Source organism: Acanthopagrus latus, chromosome 7 (genome assembly GCF_904848185.1).
Source record: "Acanthopagrus latus isolate v.2019 chromosome 7, fAcaLat1.1, whole genome shotgun sequence".
NCBI lineage: Eukaryota > Metazoa > Chordata > Actinopteri > Spariformes > Sparidae > Acanthopagrus > Acanthopagrus latus.
Window position 1 is genome coordinate 7,166,542 of NC_051045.1, and position 26,116 is coordinate 7,192,657.

Genomic DNA, 26,116 nt, shown 5'->3' on the forward strand with positions numbered 1-26,116 from the left:
AGAGAGAGAGAGAGAGAGAGAGAGCGAGAGACAAAAAACAGGAGGTGTGGAGCGATAGTAGGTCACCGAGAAAAGGGAGAGAGGGGAGGGACAGGAAGGACGGGTAAACACTTAGAAAACATTTCAGTGTTTGAATCACTGACCAGCGCTGCGTTCTTAAGTTTCTTTTCAGTCACAATACACAAACTATGCCCTGTTGATTAAAGGGTAAGTTCACCCAAAAATGACAATTCAGTCACTATCTATTCATCGGCACGCTGAGGGACAGTCGGGGTGAAGTTTAGTCGGCAAAACATTCCCGGAGCTTTTGCAGTGTTCTTCTAAAACAACTGAGGATGATGGAGACTTGTTACAAAATGTCTCCGTACAAGCTCATCACACTTAATCCAAATCTCCTGAAGCCTCAAGACCCTAGTTGGTTTGAAAGAGCAGTCGAGCTCATGCTGCGCTCCCGCTCTTAGCTTTGCAGCTATGGTGAAGATTTTGGCTTTAACAAAGGGGCGTAAACACCACCTTTTCAAATCAATTTCAGATCTTCAGGCTACGAGACTTTATATATCTTATTCTTTTGTGCCATAAGCCTTCAACACATCAGTGAACCACACCGTTGTTTCACTGGATGACATGTTCCTTTATCAACATGAATGTGGGCACTGTAGTTTATTTTGGGTCAGTCCCACACACGCACTGTAAATACTCACTATCGCACATCAAATCCACGCCTGAAAATAGTCCCAAACAAACACTGTTTACTCCTGAGTGTATAGAGCCTTTTTATATTTGTAAGCTGTTTGGGTGTGTGTCTTAAACACACCACAAGGATCTTTTTATCGGTTAAGAAACCGTTTCAATTCTGATGTCTTTACATGACCTACCTCTACTTCTGTGTGGTTATTCCAGTTAGTCTTAAAGGGTTTCTCTTCTGATTTATTCATTAAAATGTGCTTCCAGTGTGTGTGTGAAAAAGTAGTAAAGAAGAAGCTGCATGTAATCCCATAAACTGCCTCCAGTGATGTCACTCAGTGGCTTGGTTGCATTGTGGGTAATGGTTTTGAAAAGCAATCCTCTTGTCTCGCATGCCAGTCTTACTCATTATGGACGGTTTATAAAAACATTATCAAATTGATGGAGCACAATCAGAGCTACATTTTTTATTCCACACATTCATCTTCCTTGTCAGAACCTGGTGCCTACATTACCCAGATTCTACTAAACCACTGAGTGACATCACTGGAGGTAATTCATCAGATTACTCGCAGCTTCCTTTGGAGCCACAAAAGACTTTATGCTACTTTTTTTCCTCACAAAATTGGTGGAGCTGAACTTTAATGAGAAACAAAAGAGTTTATGAATGAGTGCCACGGGGTAGAGAAGCCACAAAATACTGAGAAAACAGACTGAGAAATTGTTAGCTTATTGTCTTTTCATGGGATTTGTCAACAGCAGTGATTGAATGATGTTTGACCAGAGTGTGCAGAGTCCATCCCGTGTCCATTCAGCCAGTCTTTACTGAGAGACAATGGAGCCTTTTATTAGGAGATACAAACCTGGAAAAAGTGGAATATTTCTACATAATGAGTAATCAGGGACACTGTTGGGCTGGTAAAGTACAGCAGGCACATTCTTCATGCACCTACGTAAACCACAGGTACTTGTTGGTGTCGCTGACTTCTTAAGCACCATTAATAAAGAGGAAAAACTCAGTTGAGTGTTATTTAAAAGAAAAAAAAAACATCATCACCATCATATTATTATAAAGTACAACCTGGTAGCCTTCGATAGCTTTAACTCTAAAACTCCTGATCAATGTACAGATGTAACCATTATCTTGCTCCCCCCTCAATGACTGAGATTTTTTCCACTGTCCTCACATGACATCAGCCGAACTAGAGCAGCTAACAGAGGCGACTCCACTGACTTTGGCCCCTCAGCTTTCTTCATTAACCCCTTAAGCCCCAAGCCAATATTCTATGGTTAGGGGTTAGGGTGTCACAAAGTTTGATGTTTAGTTGTTTATTTGAGTAGTGTTTGGGCTGTGTTTGAGTCACATAAACATGTTTTTCACACATTGTAGCCCAGCTTCTGCTGTTTAATTTGATATGAAACACGACTATATTCTTTCATAATTAGTACAGTAGTTTCTCTGTGGTTGTTGTTCTGCCTTTTCCAGAGATTAATCCATTGAATTTTTTGTATGATGCAAAGTTTAAATATAAAGTGCTGTTAGTTTTGTGCGATGCAAGGTTTTATCCTCTGTACCTCCGTCTGATTTTAAAATGTAAGTGGATTTTAGAGCTGGACCATTATATCTGTTGGCTGACATACGTATATAGGCATACTGTATATTTGCTGTCTGATATGTGCCAATATAAAAACTTAATTTTAACATTAAGATGCAGAAACAAATGAATGAGGTAGTGTATAATTATTCAATTCCCAGTGAAGATTATTGTTTCATGATTTATTCATTTCAATGATTATTGTTAAACTGTATATCTTCGGTGTTTGTTTCAGTGTTTGATAACCACATCTGAGGGAACACTGCATGTATGTATATACAGCATATCAAAATTTTTTACATCCAAATATCAGTATCAGCAGTGGCCCAAAAAAATTGAGTATCCAACCAACTCTGGGATAGTCAGTGACTGTTTGTTTTCCTGGTAAAATAAAATAGAATAAACAAATCTTCGGTGGAAGAAGTAGAAAAAAAGCACAACGTTTTGCTAAAGCACAGTGTTTGCAAGAAAATGTAAATTATCGAATTTACAGACAGTAAAGCAACACAACCATCCTGTTTCACTATAAATCTTTAAATGTTACAGTTACGGCTAAAAATGACAACAAACGGATCTCCGCGATGTAAATCAACCACTAGTCGTCTTCCTGGAACCGACAGTTGTTGTCAGTGTGATGTCAGATTCTGGGACCCTGAGGTGAAAGTCGTCAGTATTTAGCTTCTGGAAAGTACATTTGAGGGAAATCTAGATGCATTAGGAGGAAAATGTTTGCAGTGTTTTCCCAGAAAAGAATGCAAAGAACTGTAAACCGCCTGAAGCATCTGGTGACCTCTCAGACTTAAAATATTCAGCATTTTTCTTTAGTCTTTAGTCTTAATGCAGTGTTAATGTTTAATGTCTGTTCTCTGTTTTTTTTCGCCGAGGCCTTTCCATCGTCCCGTGATCTCCGCGAGAGCCCAACATGCTCATCACATAATCGGGCAGGAATCTATTCTCAATATATCAGAACATCATAATCCCAGGCCGGGCACCGGGGGGAGGCTCAGAGAGGCGGATTTACCGGTCACATGGCTGAGCCCAAGAGAAGGACAGAGATAGAGGCAGGCGAGTGAAAAAAAAGCAAAGAACAAGAGAGACAGCGCGAGGGGAAAAAAACAAAAGCCCCCCCAAAAAACATTAATCTAGTCTAGAGGAGCTGCATTTTGTTATGGAGCAATGAAACGCAAACACGTACAAATGAACACACAGCTAAGGCCCAGAAACAGGAGGAGGTGGTGGCTGACGAGAGCGACGATCCTTTGCTAAGTTAATTAAATCATGTCAAGAGCGATAAAATGCACACAAACAAATCTAATCGCTCGCCCCAGAAACATCCACTGTGTCTTTTTTTTTTATTTTATAAAGCTCTGTTAAATGTTGTGGTCATGACAGCACAAATCTGAAATGACAGTACAGTAGGAAAATGAACTGATTAGAGCTGGACTGTATCACCCGACCGCACATGCAACTGTTCGTGACGTAACCGAGCCCAGCTGTGGAGTTTGGCGCGGCGCTGGGTGTTTGGCTCCAGCCACGCTTTTTGTATATTTCACAGCGATGTGAGGCAGCTGCAAAAATGGTGCTCCGCTCTGCGGATGACGCTCGAGTGGCAGGACACTGATACATGACAAGAAAACTGGAGAAACGTACATTCTTTCATTGACTTTTTCATTTGTGAGAGGAAAAAGCTGGTGAGATTTTTTTTTTTTAAGGGAATCAAAGTGTGATCATTTACGGGTGAATCAAGAGGGAGAGAGATGAGATGAGCAGGAGATGAAACAAGTGAGAAAGAAGCCAAAAGAAAGTGGGTCATTAGGGTAAAGCTGAAGAAATGATGCTTAAAGACAGCGTTCGTCAGCCAGATGTCCTGGTTTCAGCATCCGCATTCACAGTCCTGTCATCGCTTATATTTTTGTACTCACAAGGCACAGCATGGCGATACAGATTGGCTCGGATGATCTTCTGCAGCTCGTGGTCGGGGGAAGACTTCTGAAACCTCAGGCTGAGGTAGTGCTTCAGGTCCTTGTTGAGCCTGTGACCTGGAAATATCAGACGGAGAGAAAAAGAAACTCAAGTAAACAAACCTCGACATCACGAAACATGCTCTTCTGTTGGCAGTGTGCTGTCATTTGACCAAAAGTAACATCGTGAAAGGCCATGACATTTCAACTGTTGTGTTGCTCCTGGACACTAGAACACAAGGCAGACCTTATTCAACCTCCCTATTTGAGAACAGAGGTACTCCATTTTGTAAATTTGTTATTAAACATATAGTCAATATCATATTCGGACAAAACTGTACTTTTTTTATGTTGCAACAAAGCCAAGGCCCTACACACCAAACCGCCATCAAAGATCTAGTGCAGACAAAGGCTGACTGTTACGTTTGGGCCCAAGAAATGCACTTGAACACACCACAAAAACTGCAGCCGACAGCAGCAGACTGTATTCGTCATTCAAAAAGAGAAACCGTGCGACTCAAGACTGCAGATTCACAGACTGTTGCTATGACAGAGCCGATTCAACATGCTATCATGTTCACAAAATTAGTTTAGTTAGCATTGGCTAATGTATCCTTATTAGCCATGAACACAAAATACAGTTGAGGCTGATGAACTGTTAGCTTTGCAGGTATTTATTAAGTTATAAGGATTCATCCTGACACGGACATGAATGTCTGTGCATAAGTAGTTGCCATGACATTTAAATCAAAACAACAAAGGTCAGCCTCTTGGTGACACTACAGAATAAAGTCAGTGCATCATCCAAATCATTAGGATACATCATGAAAGCACCATGGGTGACTGCTCCAAATGGCGCCAGAGGTGGTGTAAGGGCATTACAAAAGTCTGCGATGCTGTTCAGATGTCTGTGCCAGATTTTATAATAATCGAACACACTTTTTTTGAGATATTTAACTTTTGAGCAACTGACAGACATTCTCGTCCTCAGGGTCATGAAGCTAGCAATACTCAAAATTCAGCAATATCATCTCAAATCTTAATCGGGGAGAGAGAAGAAGTGATACTTATCCAAGTTTGACCCAAATCATTGGATGGTAATGGGGCAAATAAACCTTACTGACAGCTTAAGTAGAGCAGAGGAGTACACACAGTATGTCAGGGTGGTTAATTCAGAGAAAAACTTAGCGATAGAGGAGGGTTTGGGTAATTGATTAAAAGAGTCTCTGAGTGGCTGACGCTCCCAGACTTACTCAGCATCCATCCAATCAGAGGTGCTGATGCTGCTGGCTGAGTTTGAACACAGTCCCCGGCACTCACAATGGGGCCAGATGGTCAGAGCTCGCTCTCACGCCAGGGTCTCATTTAGGACCATTTAATGATCTCCAAATATATCATCCATGTCTGGGAGAGCTGGCAAACACTTCTTGGGGGAGGTGCCACGGCCTCCCATCAACCTCTGATCACAGTGGAAGAGTTTCTCCTGGCTCTCTGCTTTGGGATAGCAGCAGGGTCAGTGTGCTGACTGGGTTTACTTTGGAGCTGAGGGGGATTATAAGATGGTTTAAAGTCGCAGTAAAACGGCAGGAGAGCGCATTTGGCCTCTGTTCTTTCACATATTTCAGTGTGGGAAGGAAAATGCCCACAAGATACAGTTACACATTTTCAGGTTTAACTGGACGACTCAAAAGTGGGTGTGTGGCTTTGGAATAACATAGTGATGTGGGGTTATTCCACAACCGACATCTCCATGTAGAGCAGGAGGAGGATGAGGGAGAATTGAATACGTACAAGACCTCAATGTTTGCAAATGTAATATCCAAACCACAAGACATGTTTGTTTGGCAGAGCCCTAAAGAAAAGCCACACCATTACGATTGTCATAATAGTTTTGCAATGACACTGAAAATTGTGATGAAAAAATCATACATAACAATCACGGGCCGCGCGCAGAGCCAGACCTTTGAGAGGAATAAACACCCAGTCGAACCAGATTCTGATCTGATCTGGAGCAGTTTGCTGACAAGAGAAGAGTTCAATAAATGGATTTATCTTCACTGCTGTTTATCAACCTGACTGCAGCAATTACCCGCAGGGGTGACCTCCATTGTCGTGTGTTTATGTACTGCTATGTTGACTGCTGACTGCAGCTGGAGGCAGCATTTACTTAACTGCACAAATGTAGCACTAGAGAAGAGAGAAAGGAAGAGAAGAGAGAGAACCAGCGTCTCTGGTGAGTGCTGAGTTTGGTGATTGACCTGAACGCAAACATAGAGCTGGAAATAATCTGACTGTTTGTGGCGAGTAAACACTCACATGAGTAACACAAAATAAATGCCTTAAACCTGCTTCACTACCACCGTTGCTGATGAAAATCTGACAGTTAGCTGGGGTAAACTTGTGGATATCTCATTCTCAAGAAAGTAAGAATTCTTACATATGATATCTTTAAAGGAAGAGTTTGCGCTTTTGAAACCAAGAATTAGACGGGGAGATTGACATCATTTTCATTTTTGTACGTTAGAAAATTAACTAGACCTCGAAGCAAGCTAGCTTAGCTCAGCATGAAGACTGAGAAGAGGGTCCAAAGGTAAATCCACACACAACTACACTGAAAACTACCTTATAAATACATCATGTCTCATTTCTTGAACTCATACAGTGTAAAAATTACATAATCACCAGGAGACCAGCAGAGCCTCCAGGACGTAAAAAGCCACATTTCAATCTTTATGCTTCAGCATTGTATTCACTGTACGGACATGAAAGTGATATGTATATGTCGCCTGTATGTCCCCAAAATGTCAAACTATTCCTTTAAAGTTAGAATTTTGGGCTTTGAGTGTCGGGAAATTGGCAGGAAGTGCTTTGCAGCACGAGAGGAAGTACTGCTGAGCGAGTCGGGGACAAGGACAGGCAGATCAAAAGCATCCGCGTGGCAGCTGAGAAAGTGAAAACGGTCTTAAAGCAGCAGCACATTCGTCATCTGCCCCGAGGTGTGGCCCTGTGGTGACATCATCATCTGTCAGCACGAGCCTCACATCAACCCCCCCCTCCCACACACAGACACACCGTTAAATGCTGAAGCATGTAACGCTGATGATGTGAAGACCTGAAAGGCACCACACAGCGCACACAGGACGGATATCACATGTAAACCAAATCAGCCACAGACGACAACAGTAATGTAATTTAAGGTATAAATCACATGCAGGGACACAGAAAAGCTAAGACCATGATTCTGGTATGGGGCATTTTCTACCCAGAAGTGGAGACACTGGTTGGTCTACTTTGCTGTATTTTTCCGTTCCCTTACACACACACACACACACACACACACACACACACACACACACACAGAGCCCACTGTGTAATTCAGTGCAAGCAAAGCACAGTCAGGTAATTGTTACCTAGCAACCAGCCAGTGCTGACGACCATCATTACGGTCCCTGCTAGGCAAGCAGCAGTCAGATTGTAAAAGGAAAAACAGATACAACAGCACACTTGCACGCACACACACACACACACACACACACACACACACACACACACACACACATTAAACATATACAGGCATTCGTTCAGTCGGTGCATCCTCAGCTGCTCTGTTTCCGTGTCCGTGGCGATGTGATTTATAAAAACAGCACCTCATCAAAAATAAAATATGTAACACATATATTAGGCTTTGTATCTGCCGTCGTGTCAGTTTTGCTGGCTCAGATGCTCTCACTGAGATAAGGACCGCTGTCAGGAGCACACACCCCCCACTCACACACACACACACACCTACCCCCTACCGTGGGTACGTACAGCGAGCAGAGGGCGGGCCGCCCAGGTGTCATGCTCCATCAATGAGAAAGTCATCAAATATTCAATATTTATGAGGATTAAAGTCGTGTGGATGAGAGATTACAATCACACCACTGTGGCGTGTGTGTGTGCAGTTCATACGCCGTTTACTTCATTTCTCCGAGGATTTTTAATCACAAATGCTGTTTGGCTAAACGAATAACCAGATGTTATGGTGCTGCTGTAGATGCGGCATTGTGCAGATTGAAAGATAAAACCACACTGATATCTGCAGCTGCTGAGCAAAGTAAGTTCCTCTCATTTCTTATCACATGCAGCTTAACCAAAGTATTAAACAGTATTTGAGACTTTTGAATCAAACAATAGAGTTTATTTTTTTCTTGACCCATTTAGAGTGGTTTCCCAGCAGCATGTAACACACACACACACACACACACACACACACACAACAGAGCTTTAAAATCTAACAAAAACAACCAGATGTGGTGAGAAAACAGGAGATATTATCTAAACTCAACAACCACAGCGCTGCAGTGTTCCACAGACTTTCTGAACAATACACACGCTGAATTGTTCAATTCATGTGTATTGAATGGAGATCCTTGTATTGGGCACAAGAAGATACAGCGCAATGTTACGGGGAATGTGCTGGACATTCTCACACACTGTGTCTGCTAATCCACAGTCGCCTGTATAGCCTGAACTGTGCTGATATTTATAAGCCCAACAAAACGAGCTTTTGTTGCAGGTACAATGAGTAAAATAGACACTCGCTGTGTGAGTGTGTGTTAATGTAAGAACCAGAGTCAGTGCTCATAAAGCTCTTTTAGAGCACACATCAATATAATCAATATCACTTTATTAATGCTTATATGTCTCAGCAAAGCCTGACCTAAATAGCCTACAAGGACATTTAGCCTTTATTAAGACAACATGCACTCCAACTGCTCCCTGTTTTTAGAGGCTTACAGTAGCAATGTTGTATTAAAAAAAAAAAAAAGGACAACAACAACTCACTGGTGCTTACTGCAGTGTACCTGTAGCTGTGATGCTAGCTGCCGTGAGCAAGTAGCTCAGTAAGCCACTGAGCTAATACTGTTTCAGTGAGTTGTAGCTTGTAAGTTAGCTTGTTTCAGAAAGAGTTAGCAAGGCGATTCAGCTCTTTTTAGTTTGGTAAAAGAGAAATGACTTGAATTCAGCTGATGTTTTGTTTGGTTTTGTTTTTTTTCCCTGAGGAAAATAAGTGTGAAAATACCACCTTTATTTCTATTTTTGAGTTTTTTGTTTTCTCATAAGACTAAGTAGCAAGTTACCTCTTTAGCATCTCAAAAAGGCTCTCAGACTATCCCCCCATGGCACAAAATTACAGGACATGATGGGCCGGGACTAGATTCTTAGCATGCTAACTTGAGTTGATATAACTTCAGTTTGACATATCCTAATGTCAACACTGCCATTTCTTCACAAACTGTTGATAATATTAGCAAAATACTGGATATATCTTACAAATGGCCCCTTTAAGAAAAATAAATTATTCACACAAGTTAAAAGAAAACATCCCTGTATATGACAGAGAGAAGACGAAGAGCCCTCAGCCATGTTAGCTTATTATGAAACTGTACTCAGGCACAGTGGTGCTTTGAGCTAAATGCAAAGCTCAGGACTCTAAGATAATCACAATGAGAATGCTAACATGCTAACCCTGCTGGAAAAACCTGCATAGACCAGAACCAAAACCAGCACCAAAACACAACATATGCTGGTCTTGCTGGTGACCAGCATATGTTGTGTTTTGGTGCTGGTCAATTTTATTTTTTCCAGCGGTGTTAGCATGTTAGCATTCTCACTGTGAGCGTCTCAGAGTCCTGAGCTTAGCATTTAGCTTAAAGTGTGTGTGTAATAGATAATCATTCACCTTCTTTGTTAAGCTTCTCTATATGCTAACTAGGTACCATGACACACAACGCATACATCAGTGAGGAATTCCCTAGTTTTGCATGTGTTTGATCATTGGACAAATAATGGTCTTATGCATATAAAAAGCCAAGGAATGATGCTAAGTCAAAGCTAAGTCATTAGTCCAGATATTTAGTCTGGACTAAAGTGTTCAAACTGACTGACGACGTTGCCATCCACTGAGCCACGATGGCAAAAAAATCTAAGTTGAAATAATTCATGAATTAGACATCTACAGATCTACAGAAAATCAGTCCGCAACAATAGTTTCAAATGTTTTAAACAAAAACGCAACAATTTCACTGTTTCCAGCAACTATAATATGAATATTTGCTGGTTTCTTAGTGTTTTATTACAGTAAACCGGCAGCAATAAATTTGAATAAGTCATCTTGAGAAAGTGAGGAGACCGAAAATAAACGTTAGCTGCAGTTCCACAAAATGCAATCATTCCATCTGTCAGCAAAAATACTGAAAATACCTGACATTCAGTCTGTCTCGAGATGATAAGATGGATTATTTGAGAGCTTGGAGAGGATATTCTTCCTCCTCCTAACAATGAAATCACTCCATCAGGGAAAATCGGAGACACTAGAGAAATTAGCGCCGTTGAGAGATGTTTCCTGGGAACCGAGATATTTGTGAGGCCGGAGGGTAAAAGACTGTGTGTGACAGCGGAGATCGGTGCTTTTCAGCCACGCAGGAGGCCGAGGAGAGTACAGAGAACAGTGTGAGGCGGTGAGGCCTCTGTCTGTCCTCCTACAGATAGACAGAGTGAGAGAGAGAAGAGAGAGAGAGATGGGTTTAACCCAAATAAGAGTGGATTATACACATCCTCCATGCCTCCAGTCAGCATTACATAACCTTAAATCTAGTTATGCATCCCTGTCTCATTTTTTGGGGTTGGGAAGAGGGTGGGTGTGTGTGCTGTCAAACATCTGAGGAGATAGTGGTTCACACATTCGCTCATATAGATACAGAAACACACACAACATGAATCTGGGTCTTTAAGAAAAAAAAAAAAGAAAGAAAAAACGCTGTGATGTTTTTATTTCATGGGATAAAATCAGTGACGTTTGGAGAGGATTCAGCTCAATCTCTGCATTAAAAAACGCAGCGGCCAGACAGCAAAAGGACACAGACATATGGCAGTGGCTGCTTAAAACATCAGCGGAAGATTGTGAAGCAGCTGCAGCCTATAGCACCACACAGCAGCTGCCATCACTACGAGCCACCGCTACTACCTGTCAATCAGGCCAGATGGTTTCCATTTCACAACAGAGAGCTTGACACTCAAACAGCACTTGTGGTTCTGATTATTGGTACGAACATGTAGACGCATCGAATCAACAGCTAATAGAGAGTGGACGTAAATCTGAAGACGTCAACGTTGAGCGTGTTTGTTGTTGTGCCGAGGTGTGTGTGTTCTGTTCAGCTGCTGATTGGGATTCATCCCCCGTCCTCCGGCTCAACACTGCCCTCTGTGTCTCCGAGCCTCGCCGCCGAGAGTCTGCTTCACACAGAGCCGTTACCACAGCAACGCAGAGCCGGCAAGTGAATGAGATGAAGCGTGTGTGGTCATTATGGGCTGCTGCCCCCCAGTGGTGGATCTCAGATATCAGCACTTATAAAGGACCTCAAAGATGTGATTTCTTTTTTTCATCTCTTGTGGTTGGAGTTGGAGATTCAAAACAGCCTGAAATACTGATTAAATGAACATATATTATTCTTACTTTTTACTTTTTCTGATGAGGATTAATAAATCATTAAATTATAGATAGATAGATAGATAGATAGATAGATAGATAGATAGATAGATAGATAGATAGATAGATAGAATGTAAAGCATTTTTTAACCACGTTTTGAAGATAAAGTTTATTATTATTGAAGCTTATTATGAACAGTGTTGTAAAAAGTAGCCAAAAGTCATTCTTAAGTACAAGTAAAGATATCGTGGTTACTTTTTTAACAACAAAAAATGAGGTCACCCATACAAAAAGTATTTAATAAAAGACTGATATTAAATGTACTTGAGTATAACAAGTCTCAATAAGAATTTATAACTTAATAACAGTTTTACAGGGTGGGGATCTAAAGATATCTGTTCCTCTTCTACTACTGCCACCATGAATTTGTCATGAAGAGCTGCAATAATTTGTCAATTAATGGATCAGTCCATAAGTTCCCAACTATTTGGATAGTTCATAAATCACTTCAGTCATTTTGTAAAGCAAAAATGTGAAACATTCTTCGTCATTTATGAGCATAAATGAAGCATCTTTGGGTGTTTTCTGCTGGTCGGACAGAAGAAGAACAAATTGAAGATGACACTTGTGTGCTCTGGGATACTGTGATCAGCATTTTTCACAATTTTTGGTGTTTTATAGACTAAAACCATTGTTCGCAAAGTAATCAGCAGATTAATCGATACTGAAATCAGCCCGACGTAACGTTCCAAACACGCTTGCTGGCACTCATTATCAGTTGAATGGCAGACACAAGCAATCTGCAGCTCATCTGTAACCAATACTTCTAATGGATTTCATAGAATAGCAAAGCACAGATGTTCTCTTTCTAAGAGGCAGACCACACAGGGATGTGCTGGTTTATACGGGACAGCAGGAAAAAAAAATCCCTAAATTATAGCTGTTCTGTGGGAGAACGCTGTAACGTTAATACTCTGCAATTGGCAAGTGGCTAATTACCGTCATCAAAATACATATTACAAGATAAGATGAGCATGGCAACATTGGGAATGGAACAAACAAACTCTTGTTTTACTACTATTTACACTGAAATAGATTCAAAACAAACACAAACATCACCAAGGAGAAAAGGATCTTTGTAACTACACCCAGTTTCCTGGAGTAATCTGAGAGAGTGGAGAGAAAAACCGCAAGCACGCCTGCCAAGAGTCTGAGCGCACGTGTCTAGTCAGTGCAAACATGGTCGACACATGTTGAGGGGAGCTCTGTTTTTATGTGTCAGACTTGTCTTTTGTGTGTTTCTCTTTCCCCTGGAAGTCACCGCTGGCACAGGTTAGGTATTAAATGACAGGCAGGTTACCCTCACTTTGAGTAGAGGAGAAGAGACAATTGAGTATTAATTGGAAGACACACACACGCACACACTGGTCTACCTAATGAAACACCACCTGTAGTGATGACAGAGAGGATTAAGGTGGAAGACAAGACTCCTTCCTGGGCCTGATCCCCACCAGAGGGTGTTGGACTGATGTGACACTGTCGAGGTGAACCGTCCCATCGCTCTCCAGGACTCATCACACCTGGTATGACACGCTTTAAAAAGGGAATAGTTTGCAATTTTAGGACACAAGTTTGTTTGCTTTTTCAAGAAGAAGAAGAAGAAGACGAAGAAGAAGTGCTCATTCTCACCTCTTAAGCTCACAAATCAACACAAGATATTGTTCCTTTCATCTGGTCGTAAACTTAATTGTAAAAAAAAAAAAAAACTTGGGTGAACGTGTTTACTGATTCCATGGCTGGTATGAATTAATAGGCAGTGACTCCCAAAAATTACTGATCTGCATCCCAGAAACCGGCAGGATCACAGCCCCCGAAAAACAGCAGTAAGTCGTTTCGAAGCACTTCGCACATACTCGCTGTTTCATCCCGTTTACAGTTCTGGTGTTGAGCAATGCTTACTGGATGCCGGCTCCAGCTGTATATTCAGTGCATAGGTATGTGTAAAGAAAAAGAGAAGAGAATTTGAAGGTAGCTCCAGAACTGTAGAGGGCAGCACGGCACACGGACGTCAACACTGTTGTTAACGTCTCACTCTGTTGATAATGTTCGTTCAGTTACATACATACAAACATACAGGGAACTTTAGATGTTTTGTCAATTTTTCAAGGCCCCCGTGGACAAAAGACGTAACGTTTCCACCATCAAAACTACAAAATATAAGGTCAAAAAAGAAAATAACTGAAGGAAAGATCTCCTCCTGCTTCTTTCTTACTGGCGTCGGACTCACTGTACGTAACGTTACCTGGGAAAATGCAAACACAGGCTCTTCCAGTCTGCACGAGGACCCGGTGGCAGGTGTTGAGAAAAGCCAAATAGAAATAGTTAATCTTCTTGCTGATGTTCTTGTTTGCTTGCAGAGGCATCAGTCAGCCATATTTTACAAATTGCCCCATTAACAGCAGACAACACATGCAGATGTGCTTAATATTACACAGAGCATTGCTGTACAGAAGATGTCAGACGCAGTGGTCAGCTGGGGCTTTCACAACCCCGTCTGTTATCACATTTTGATTAAGAGGGCTCCGCTCTGTCTGCATCCTTCCTCCAACCTCTGCGGTGCTCTACTGGGGCACACCAAACACAATTACAGCCACAAAATCACCCAGTGCTCGTCCATTACAGTTTTTATTTCTATGGGGCCGTCTTCTAAATCTTTAAAGTGCCCTTTTTTGTCATTGTGTCATGCAGCTCTCGCACCATCTCAGGCTGATAAACCCAGAGCTCAGACTGAGAACAAAGAGATGGCATTTCCTCCAGAGGACAAATAATATTGTATTTCCTCCGGCCGATTCCAAATAATGGCCGCGGAGTAGGAACTGGAAATGCTGGTTCTTAAACAGTGAATTCCATTGTTTCGGGCGGCTTCCTGTGGGTCTCAGGACATCCCGTCAGTCAACACTGGACTCTCCAGTTACAGATGAGAGCATTTAACTCTACATTATCCAGCAATATAAGGAGTGGCCGTCTGAGAGAGGTGAACACCGGGAGGGTTTGCAACGGACAAAACTAATCAACTACTCTTGCTTTCAGCGATGGGTTTCACTCGGCTCTCTTGGTGTGATAGAGTAGCTGCAATCTCCAGCTATTACACACCCATTATCCCAGCTGAGAGGTCACGGGAGCTGATACAGAAGACAGGGTAATAATATTAGACATGGGACACATTTGGTTACGTTCCTCATGTCAATTAAACACGCTCACACTCTCTCCCTCGGCTTCTCTCTCGCTCTCTCAGATATAAAAGCGGCGGGTTCAGCTCCTTATTGCCGCTTTCCAGGAGCCCTGCAATCAGTGTGGCAGGGGTGGAGAGGAAAAAACAACAATCACAGAGAGGTCCGCCATAAGGCTTTGGACCGGTCCTCTGCCTCCTCCTTCTATAATTACCTCTATAAGCAGCCACACCCGGGGCCGCTCTCGTGTTATTCCCAGTCCAAAGATGTGTTTCAGTCGGGCTGGGAAACCAAAACAGGAGCCCTGAATTGGAGCATCATAACTCAGCGAAAGTCTTTAACACCTCTGTGTTTCTTTAGTTTGTTTAGGCATAAAAAAGAAGATTGTTCTGTTCCCTAAAACTACATAGTGTACCTTCAAATCTTCCATGATATCAAGCCGAAGTGTTTGTCTGGACAATTAGTGTTGTTGCTGTTATGAAATGTCTGCTTTCTCATGTTTAATTGACAAATCAATTGATTGATAATGCAATCTACTCACATTTTGTATTTACCTCATAGATAGTGGCCACTTAAATGTGCCTGATTTATTTCATAAATATCAACGTGTAAATTCCCTGAGAACTGAATGAAAATGTAAAATAAATGAATAAAATGTTCGCAATGTTAAAAGAAAATCTTGGATCAGGATCCATCCCTTTAGTAGCCAGATCCACACCACATGTTAACAGGGTCTCTTGTGGGCCAACACCTTTCCTCCATCCTCGTTTTTTGGAAATACGTTCAGTAGCTTTTTGCAATTCTGCTCACAAACCAACTAATAAAATGGACACAGGTTAAAAAAAAAATCACCTACTTGTTAGCTGCAGCCCTAGAAATGAGTATAGATAGTTTATAAAAGAGTGAATGAGGATGTTTTCTTCAAACACTAGTTTACAACAGACTCTCTGCTTCCGCCTAGTTGGACACGCAGAAACATATGGATGCTTTATGTGAGGGGGCAGACGGGCCAGTTCTGACCCAGTTCTCCAGTGCTGTGCTGCTGAGTCAGAGTCAGCAGTGCATGATGGGAGAACTGGTAAGAAGGAAGAGTCACAGACAAAGACGCACACGGCCACACACACACACACACACACACCGAGGCGAGCAGAGGCGGTGTGTTCCGCTCCAGTGCGCTGCATCTGTTCATTGCTAAATATAACCAGAGGAACCCGGGCCTACCGCTCCCTCCGCTCTGTGTTAATAGCTGAGTAGGCCAAAGGATGGAGGAAGAAGAAAAAAAAAAGAGGAGGCAGGGAGGAGAAAGAACGGTTGGTACGATTGTAAAGACTAAAAGGGACGAGTGAAAGCTTGAGGGGGAGCGGTTGAGAGGACGGTCAGTCTTGAATCACGTGGGCCGCATCCCAGATAAACAGAGACGCTTGCTTATAAATTCTGCACGCGCCAAAAACATTTCAACATAGACTAAACATGGACGACTGTTCCCCTTAAATACTGGAACACCAAACTTGACACACTCCAGATGGCAGGATCTCTATTCTTATCGGACAGAAAAAAACAATTCTCTGTGCCATGTTTGTAAAAAATAAAGATGTACACACAAAGATGCTATTTTAATGTGTCCATTGTATCTTCTTTCCCTCCCCCTGGGCAACACATGTAAAAACAGTGAATCCTCCCCGTCGCTGATGGAGAGCATCAAGCTTCGGTCGGTATGCGAGCATGCCATCAGTTCTAACTGGCTGCCTCTGTTAAATGTCATTGCCTGCCTGGCCGTCACACACAAAGGGCCCCTCTGTGATTAAAGTCCCCTCTTTCACAGGAGCCGATGACCACGGGCAATGAGACGGGGACGAGATACACATCCCCATATCTCGCCTGCCTCCCCTCTGCCGCGGCGGCGGACTGGAACACGTCACACCAAGGGGACGAGTGTGTCACCGCTCGGCCGGCTCGTGTGATGAAACTCACAATGAAAACACAAGACGAGGGAAGCAAACCACCTTATAGTTGAATTATCCCTGCATGTGGATGAAGTGAGTGGAAAAGGGAAGAGCCTTTTCCAGGGCGCGTAATAACCACTAATTTGTACCTTGAGGGCTGTAATTGAAAGGGGGGGGGGAGCCGTGTGCTGTTGATGCGGCACACAAACAAACCAGCAGGGTTGGCTCAAAGGAGAGCCTAAATGGTGGGACATCCAGTGACCTATATATCTGAGTTACACCTAATATTAATTAACATATATGGAACACCCACTCTTACAGAAATAGCCGTTGTAACCGAGGGGCTATCAGTCAGATATACGGAGCTGTGTGTGGGGAGATAGCTGACAGACAGGAGGCCCCACAGGGAGATTCATTAAATTAATCTGTCATGTGAATTTCTTTCAGTTTACCCAATGGTACAAGAATTTTTGTGCTGAGAGGAAGCACTTTTTTTTTTTTTTTTCCCCCGAAATACCAGCTGGGCATGTTCTGTCAGGAGGAATTAGCTAATATGCTTTAAAAAAAAAAAAACAGTAAAGTGAGGCAACAGTGTTCAGAATTACAGTTGAGTTTGAGGAGACTGCTTCAAAACAGATGGAGAAAAAAAAAAGATGCAAGAATGACTCACTTACAGCAGGATGCACGTCTCAAGTCTCTATCAAAAACCGTCTGAAAGCAGAGATAACGCGCGGCGGATTGACGGCGGGGGATCAACAGCTGAGATAAGATTAAAGGGAGGCCTTGGATCTCGGCAGCCGGTCCGCGTTGTTATGATGCTGCAAAACCTTCGCAGGTGTGCATCAGGCCTGCCTCTTCAAACCTAATCATCCTCAGGGAAATTGAAGCGGCGCATCACAACTGACTTCTGCTTCCTGTTTTTTTTTTTGTTGTTGAAGGAAACAGAAAAGGAGAGAATGAGACAAAGAGAGAGAGAGAGGAAGGGAGAGAGAGAGGGTGAAGAGGAATCCTGAAAAAGTGACAGTGGTAATCATTACGTTCCCATCAAAACACGGTCAAAGTCAACCAATCAATCAGACAGTGAATCTAACAGCCCGTAAACAACAACAAAAACTGATGTTCTGTTGTCAGATACTAGTTCCCAGACACGCACCGCTCCTGGCTTTTTTTTTTTTTGGTGATGCAACGAGATTGATTCGTCGGGCGAATCTCCCGAGCGTCCCCATGGGTGACGATGTAACAGATGGTGCCGGGAACAGAGTCTGTCCATTTTGTGAGCGATGTGTGTATTTACAGCAGGAACGCACACAAACGGAAGGACTTCGGCCTTCACAAAAAATGGATCCGTGACCAACCAGAAGCACAATGACAGGAGACAAAATGCGGAAAAAGATTATGATGTTTCCTCCAAAATGTTCAGGACCACCTCAGGACACCGAACGAGACCACCAACGTGTAACTTCGCTGCCTCAAACTGCTCGAGAATAAAGATGAACGTTTGTGTGATGTTAGACGGCCGTCGCACGCTGTTCCCCGTTCTCCGTCAAACCATCAAACGTTTGACCTTTAGACTGCAGGAAATTGCAGATTGTCCTTCACAGACGGACAGCTCCGAGCACAGAGATGATTGCGAGACATTTGAGATGGGAGTGTGTGAACGGAGATAACCACCATGTGACGCAGACAGGGTGAGAGAAAAAAAGGGGTGAGGCCTTTTAAATAAATGGGGGAATGACACCTGCTGAGCCGAATGAGAGGCGATGTGGAGCAGAGATTCTTGAAGATGGAAAGGCCGCTGACAAGTCGCTTCCACAAAAACGTGGGGAAATCAAATCCTGGTGCGGGTCCATGTAGTGCCGATGATGCAGCCACAATCAATACCCGAGTAACTAGTCAATCACTTTTTAAAAGTCAAGTGTAAACATGCAGCAGACCTAAAATAACTACAGGTGTGAACATGACCTCAGCCTTCTATGATTATAACTTTAATAAATTTTAGTTTGGTGATTTTTTTGTCACTGTTTTCTGACATTCGATAGATCAAACGACTGAGAAAAAAAATAATCATTGGACGAAAAATTAAGGCAAACATTAGCTGCCGCCCTGATTCAAAAGCAAAAAGAGAACGGAAATGTGAGAGGGAAGTATCTGGAGTATTGTGATCAAAGCTTCAAGCTCTCCTCTGTTATCTCCCTACCTCCAGCTTTAAACAGTTTCCACTTCTCTGCTCAGACATAATCTTACATAATGAGATCCTGTGGCACAAGCTGCACCTCTGAAACATGAAGGAAAATTAACTGGGAACCATTGATGGTGACTGTTTGAGGGCTGAGAAAAAAAAATGACACACAATGTTGACGAGGGGAAAAAAAATAACACGACAGAATAAACATTTCTCTGGATCAGGAATCATTACACTTAACATTCATGTGTGGATTCTGCCTCCGCTGTGTTTCAGCTGCGGCTGCTGTGGGAGCTTTAATGAGGCGCTGATTCACTGTGTCTGATGTGACATGAAGTGTCAAGTCCTGTCCTCTCCAGTTTTCTCCTAATGAGAGCCTGTTTTCTTTTTTTCCCACCCAAAACCGGCGACCAGATACTTTTCAAGCACGCAGAACATCGCCCCGAATTATGAGGCAGATTTATAAATGGAGCTGATGGCGCGACATAAACAGTCGGCTGGTCCTGTTCACGCCTTAAAATGGAGCCGGTTTCTCATTTTTTCTTCTCCAACCAGCACGGCGTATGCTCGACATTCTAGGCGATAAACAGTAAGAACTGTAGTAATATCTTCTTTTGCAACGTCCTTCGCCTCTCCACCAGAGGCAGAGAGGTGGTGATAATAGTACCGGACCGTTTACAGCGCTCACTCAGTCACGTTCAAGGCAGGGATGAGTTGAAGGTCCAACAGAAGGAAGGATGTGTATTAACTGTGGCCAAACATAGTGAAAACCTTGTTCCCTTTTCAAAAGCTCTTCCTGCTCGAATCGTGCAAGAACGTAAACCAGAAAAGTTCAATCCACACGGCAGATCAGAAACATGAAGGTCTGCATTGATTTCTCTAAACGTGTAGTGTTTAAAGATGAGACACTCACAGATAAACTCACTTAACTATTTATTGTTAAAGCGGAAAGATATAAAGATGGAAAGACTGTTGCAGAGTTTACTGCTTAACTATAGCAGCTTCTTCTTCAAGTTCATCCCAATGAATAACTGTTTGTCTTAAAGTTCTTAGTATCTATTGGTGAGTCGGAGACTAAAAACAACAACAACAACAAAACACTTGTGGTAATTAATAAATATCAATAGTAATTCCAGTTTCCATTTTCAGTGTTCTGAAGACATTTTGGATGTTTTGTCCCTTCAATTGTTAAATATCCTGCCTTCATTTCGTCTGCATCTGTGCATAAGTGCCTCATAACCACATTTGAGGGATAATTGCAAAAAAAAAAATGTGTTTATATAAACATCAGGACTGTCAATCAATTAAAATATTAAAAGTTAATTAATTGCACATTTTAATCCCCTTTTAAATGTGCCTCAAAGGGATGTTTTTTTATGTAAGTAAGCACCATTTTATGTGGAGCAATGCTGTTTGAATGTATTGATGTGCAAATATCTACTTTGAAAACCAACTCAGATGAGCTGGAAAGTGAGTGCAGGCGGCTCAAGAGCAGTGGATGTAAATTTTTTGCCCGTTTACTAAAAACACAGAAAGAAACTTAATTTGGAATCGGCAGGTGAGATGATTTTAAAAGCCCAGACTACTGTGACTCTAAAACTCTTGCTATTGAGGACTGAGTAAGACCAGAGTAATCAGTACACTGTTGAGAGTTAAGACAAAAAAGTTTTTTTTTTAATGCTGCGTGCACTACAAATGAAAGAGAAAGACATCACAGAGAGCAACATCTCCAGACCACAGCAAATGGAAATGATATGCGTGGCTAGACAGAAAAAACCACCAGAGGTGAGTGAGAGAAAATATCTCAGCTGGGTGAACCAATCTTTAAAAAGCTGCAGAATCCATAAGTTTGGATATTTCCATCCTGCGCTCGCGAACAGAAACAGTTATTGGAAAACTTTCTTTAAAGCCGAAAAAAAACTTGTTTGAAGGCTCAAGGATTCTCAGAACCTCTGGCGGTAAATATTCGAGAGGTTGGCTGCCAAGAGGCTTTACATTATGGCATCGCAAATCAAAGACAAACGGTTTTCCTTGAAGAAACCAATATGGACAGTTTTTTTTCCGAGCAGTCCCTGGCTGCAGATCAGCAGGTGATGAAAACTATGAAAATGTTGCATCTCTGCTGGAAATCGATCTTTTCCTAATTGGTCGATTTATAAAGCGTCCAAAATGTGTCGTGGATGGACTGAAACGCGCCTCGCTATGTGTTTCAACTTTCAGCGGTCCTCAGCATGTTAGATCGTCTCCCGTTGTCTCGCTGCACACAAACGACGGCTCAAGTTATCCCGTCCTGTCCTCCGTCTAACCCCGTCCGACCCGCTCGGCACAAAGTATTTCTCTCCTCAGTGCACCCGACTCCCCCACCGTCGCACCTCGCCCCCTCAGCACAGCCAGATGCTGCCAACTTCTGACTAACAGCTGCAGCCCAAGGTCACTCCCTCCCTTTCCGACAGACAGAAAGCTTGCAAACAGTCCCAGACCGTGACGGGACTAATCTGCACTGTGTTTGAATTAGAAGGATATCATGTATGTCTCTCCCTTCACTTTGAGGAGCAGCAGGAACAGATATTTACCCTTTTATCATCTTGCCTGCTGATTTGTTTTAAAAATACGCCGGTGTCTCTGCTCTTCGTTTTTCAAAATAAATTTGCATTTCCAGTGAAGGTTTAGTGATTAAACAGCCTCGGCTACCATATATAACCTCACACCGAGGCTCTATATTGAGAACAGAGACACACATGAAACAAGAGTTTTTTGTTGTTTTTTCCTTCTGAGAGCTCGATGAGATTCGAGTCGGTTTCAGGTTGAGTTTTACAAAGGCAGCGTAACGCGAGATCAGACGGGGACCGAGTTACACAAGTTAAGTGTTCAAAGTGACGCGAGCTGACACGCACAGCTCAAGAAAAATATTTCCATCATTACTTCACTTTATCAGAGAAAAAAAAAAAAGTCTAAATTTACTCTGGAGATACAGTGAATCAGAGCCACACACGGCTGGGAGAAAAACAGTGATTTGATAGGCGGAGGCATGTGTCAGATTGTGGTAGAGTTATATGTGAAAGTGGGCCAACGGACTGAAGGAAAATATTGGTTTTTAGGAAGGTTCACTTGACATGTTTACCCGGTGGTCATGACCGAAGAGTCAGACGTGACTTTTGTACATCAGGACAGCGCAGACGGAGATACAAATAGAAACTCAGACATCTTAAAATGTCTTTACAAGATGAAAGACGACCGGTCAATTAATTTCTTTTCAATTGAAGTCTTTCATGAGCTATTCCGATCATCAAATCATCTTTTAAGTAAAAAGCCAATATGCCAAAAAATGAATAATTTGCTGTTTTTCTCTCTCTGAATATCTCTTGGTTGTGTGGAGAGTTGCTGAGACTAGAGCAAGAAGTTTATGATTAAAGATATGATGAAGGTGAAGACAGAAATTATGATAATATTTCAGTTTTCTGACGTTTTGGTGACAGATGAATCGATCCTGAAAACTACTTCTAGCTCCAGCCGTTTTTCTGACAATCAAACTGTCACAGCTCATGTTTTTTTGGCTCCATGGATGGAAATGTCCATTGATCGGTCTGCCACTCTGATCCAAACGGAAATATCTTAACAACTATTTGATGGATTGCCATGAAATTTGGCGCGGACGTCTGCGCTCCCCAAAGGGGGCAGCCGAATATGACTAATATGAATAATTTGGTGACAGCTCGTCTTTTCCTCTGGCGCGACCGTGACGTCCACATTTGTGGGGCTTCCGTCAAATATTGGACCGGTGCAGACATTCAGGATTAGAAGTGTTCACTTTCGTAACCACCCGACTTCTCATCTAGTACCAGTTTGTCACACACGTAATGGTTTATGACCAAATATTGATTAAAAAATATTTCATGACCAAATATTTCAAAACTAACGACGATCCTATCAACCTCAACCTTACTGACTTTTGTTAGAGCCAACACAATAAACCAAACTGTAAATCTGACAGAGCCACTCGCAGGTGATGGCAGAGTCAAAAAGTAACCAATTTGTTATTTTCTTATAAAAGTTAAACACATTTTCAGCTTAACCAAATCTGGCACACTGACCTTAATAAAAACAGATGTTATCTCATTGCATAATACAGCTCATTCTGCGGGACCCAGACTCCCTTATACAATTGTTCAGTTTTGTGAATTGTGCAATGTGGAGAAGATTAACAAACTTTGTGAAATGCAGACTGTGACAAATTCTTAATTATTCGGGCCTTCTTCTAAATTCGGCAAATGTCGCACACTGCTATTTCTTTCCTTCTGTCACAGCGGTGTAGCTAACGTGTTTAACTGTGCAGAGCGATGAGAAATCGAGATCCGATCACAAGCTGTCGTAACGCACGTCAATATTCATGATGTCAGGTGTGAACCGACAGACCCAGGGACGCGTGCTCCTGCCAGGTGAACAAGCCTCAGAGTTTATAAGAACGCAACACAGCGATAATGAAGAGGGTTTCACATCGAGGAGACGAGCATGTGCAAGGAGGATCTGCATGTCTGTTACTCACCACAGAGACAGTCTGCAGTATATTTCATACACTTGACTGATAAGCCACAAAATTGTTGGGTAATGTTAGGCTGCATGATCAGAGAAAGTTTAACTACTATGTGGATATCCTCACACACTCCATGGGACACGGCAACTACTTTCCTTACTGGTACAAATTTCTTTTAGTTATGCGAGTAATTGCACAGTTTCGTGACTGAACAAACGTAATGTGTAGAAGCAGAAAATGCTGCCTCCTCTCAGATCATAGAAACCAAGGTTTGGGCGAAAAAACGACTGAAACTGTCGAGAGAAGCAGGTTGAAGGATTGATCAGCTTGCTGTGCCAGTCAACAGAGAAATGTCTTATGGGTATTATGCAGATGAGATCCAGCTGCACACACAGCTGTCTACATGCAACACATCAATCAGCCTGTGTGGAGCTGCTCAACACATGAAGTCTAAAAGTGCTTGTTTTTTCCTTATCACGTTAAAGCTCTGTCGACAGCAGCTTCAATCTGTCTCTCTCTCTCTCTTTTTTCATAATGTGTTTCATTTTCATTTATTCGAAGCTGTTTAAAAGAAGCTCCATGGATACACACACTCGAGCAGATGGGCTTCCCTCACAACGCTAATCGCATGTTGTGGCCTTTCCGCTACTGTGACTAAGTCAAACCACCACAAGCGGAGCGGCCTCCCAGCTTCTTGACAATGATGAGAGAATCAGATGGAGGAAGCCAGTTCCTGCAAAGCTGCTTTCATTTAGATTAGACGTCCGTCCACCTGCCACCACGCGCAGATACATGACTGTGAATGGCAGAGATAAAGCGGACGCTGACACACAGGGCTCACACAGGCGTTTGAACCTGTCTGAAGTTGTCAGTCCTCTGGTGTGATTGAACTTTTTCCACCTCCTCTAAGGTAAAAACTCTGGGAGCAAGATCACGGGGAAACTGGACGGGTTCCTCTAAACTTCAAACATCAAAGTCGGCTCTGCTTGCCGACTCTGGCTCCTGTGTGTGTGTGTGTGTGTGTGTGTGTGTGTGTGTGTGTGTGTGTGTGTGTGTGTGTGTGTGTGTGTGTGTGTGTGGGTGTGTGGCTGCATTTATAGGAAACATGGAGAAGTGGCACCTCTCTGTCAGGTTCACACCTCTGTAAACAGCAGCAGTGCTCAGGACAGATATCAATACAGTGATGTAGAAGTTCACGCAGTCAAAACGTGAACGAGTTCATGTTAATTTCTTCCGTTTTGTTTTATCAACCTGTTCTCACAGAGGCTGCCAGCTACTCCCAAACTATAACAGGACCTCGTTTGAACCCTCAGGATTGTTTAAAGTCATAGTTTACATACTGTCGATCGATATCAAGGTGCTTCAGGTTAAAAAGAATGGGAAACTATTCATTCTTTCATTACACCTGATACAGTCTTGTGGAAGTCAGTAACTCTTTCAGACATTCGGTCGCAGCATCTGTTCATGCTCATAAGATGCAAACCAAACAGACAAAGCGCACTGAAGTCACACTGCATCCATATGAACGTGATTAAAACCATGATCAACACATTTCTATACTAACGCAGCAGTGTGTCAGTTTAATAAGGCCTTGTTTGATCAGGGATAGATAAATTATTGCAGATTAAAAAACATGTTTAATTGGCTCTGATCCAGCCTCCTTCCTCGATGTCAACACCATATGATTGGTTACACAGCCCAAGTAACAGCCTATCAAAACTGAATAATCTGAATCTGTTGCGTAATTAGGGACTAAATTCATCTAATAAACGTAGTAAAAGTGGAAGGATAGTGGAAAATGTAAATACTCAGGAACAGCCCCTGAGTATTTAATTCCATCACTGGTTTTCAGATTTTGACGCCAAGATTTACAATTTCACTGCAAACTATACTGACTCTAAATATTGATTATCAGCCTCCTCGATTAATGATGATGGGTATGTTCAGTTCATCAGGTGATCCATACTTGAAATAATATCAAATAATATCCAATAATTTACCTGCCGATCAGCTCAGGTTCTACAGAAGGTGAACACACTCCAGAATGAGAGCATCTTTGAATGCCACTCATGACACAGAGTATTTCCCTTCCACACCGTCCTTTGTAAAAATGAATTATAATCAGTAGCAGGTTTCTAACACATGGTGACTGTAAAAAGTGTGTTTTATTGTCAACAACATGACTGAACAACATGAACTGCACTATTTCAGGACTTTGATCCACCATCATCATGGTACACGATTCCACCACTAGAAGGCTCTGTGCACGAGATCACATCTGTGCTGACAACAGCTTCACCTGCAGTACAGTAACCGTTCCCAGCTGTTTTCTATAAATACATGTTTTCTTTGACTGTGTGGCCAACTGGTGCCGCTGATCTGATTATTGCAATTCAGTGAAGGGTTTGACCTTTCCTGCTCTGTACACCTACTGTAACAGGGAGCTCCGCTTTGACAGGAAACTTCCTCTGCTGCACAGGAAGTGGTGCATTTAAAAAAAAAAAAAATGATGGAGGAA

The 26,116-nt window shown here is 42.4% G+C and overlaps 1 protein-coding gene across 13 annotated transcripts in view; it reads right to left on the bottom strand.

The window, feature by feature from the left end:
* LOC119022586 (membrane-associated guanylate kinase, WW and PDZ domain-containing protein 1-like) overlaps window positions 1-26,116 on the bottom strand; it is a 101,193-nt gene that overhangs the window by 62,328 nt on the left and 12,749 nt on the right. For all 13 annotated transcript variants that reach the window (XM_037103616.1, XM_037103615.1, XM_037103614.1 and 10 more), the window contains exon 2: window positions 4,202-4,318. In XM_037103616.1, the coding sequence (XP_036959511.1) occupies window positions 4,202-4,318 (117 nt within the window). The remainder of the gene's footprint in view (window positions 1-4,201; window positions 4,319-26,116) is intronic.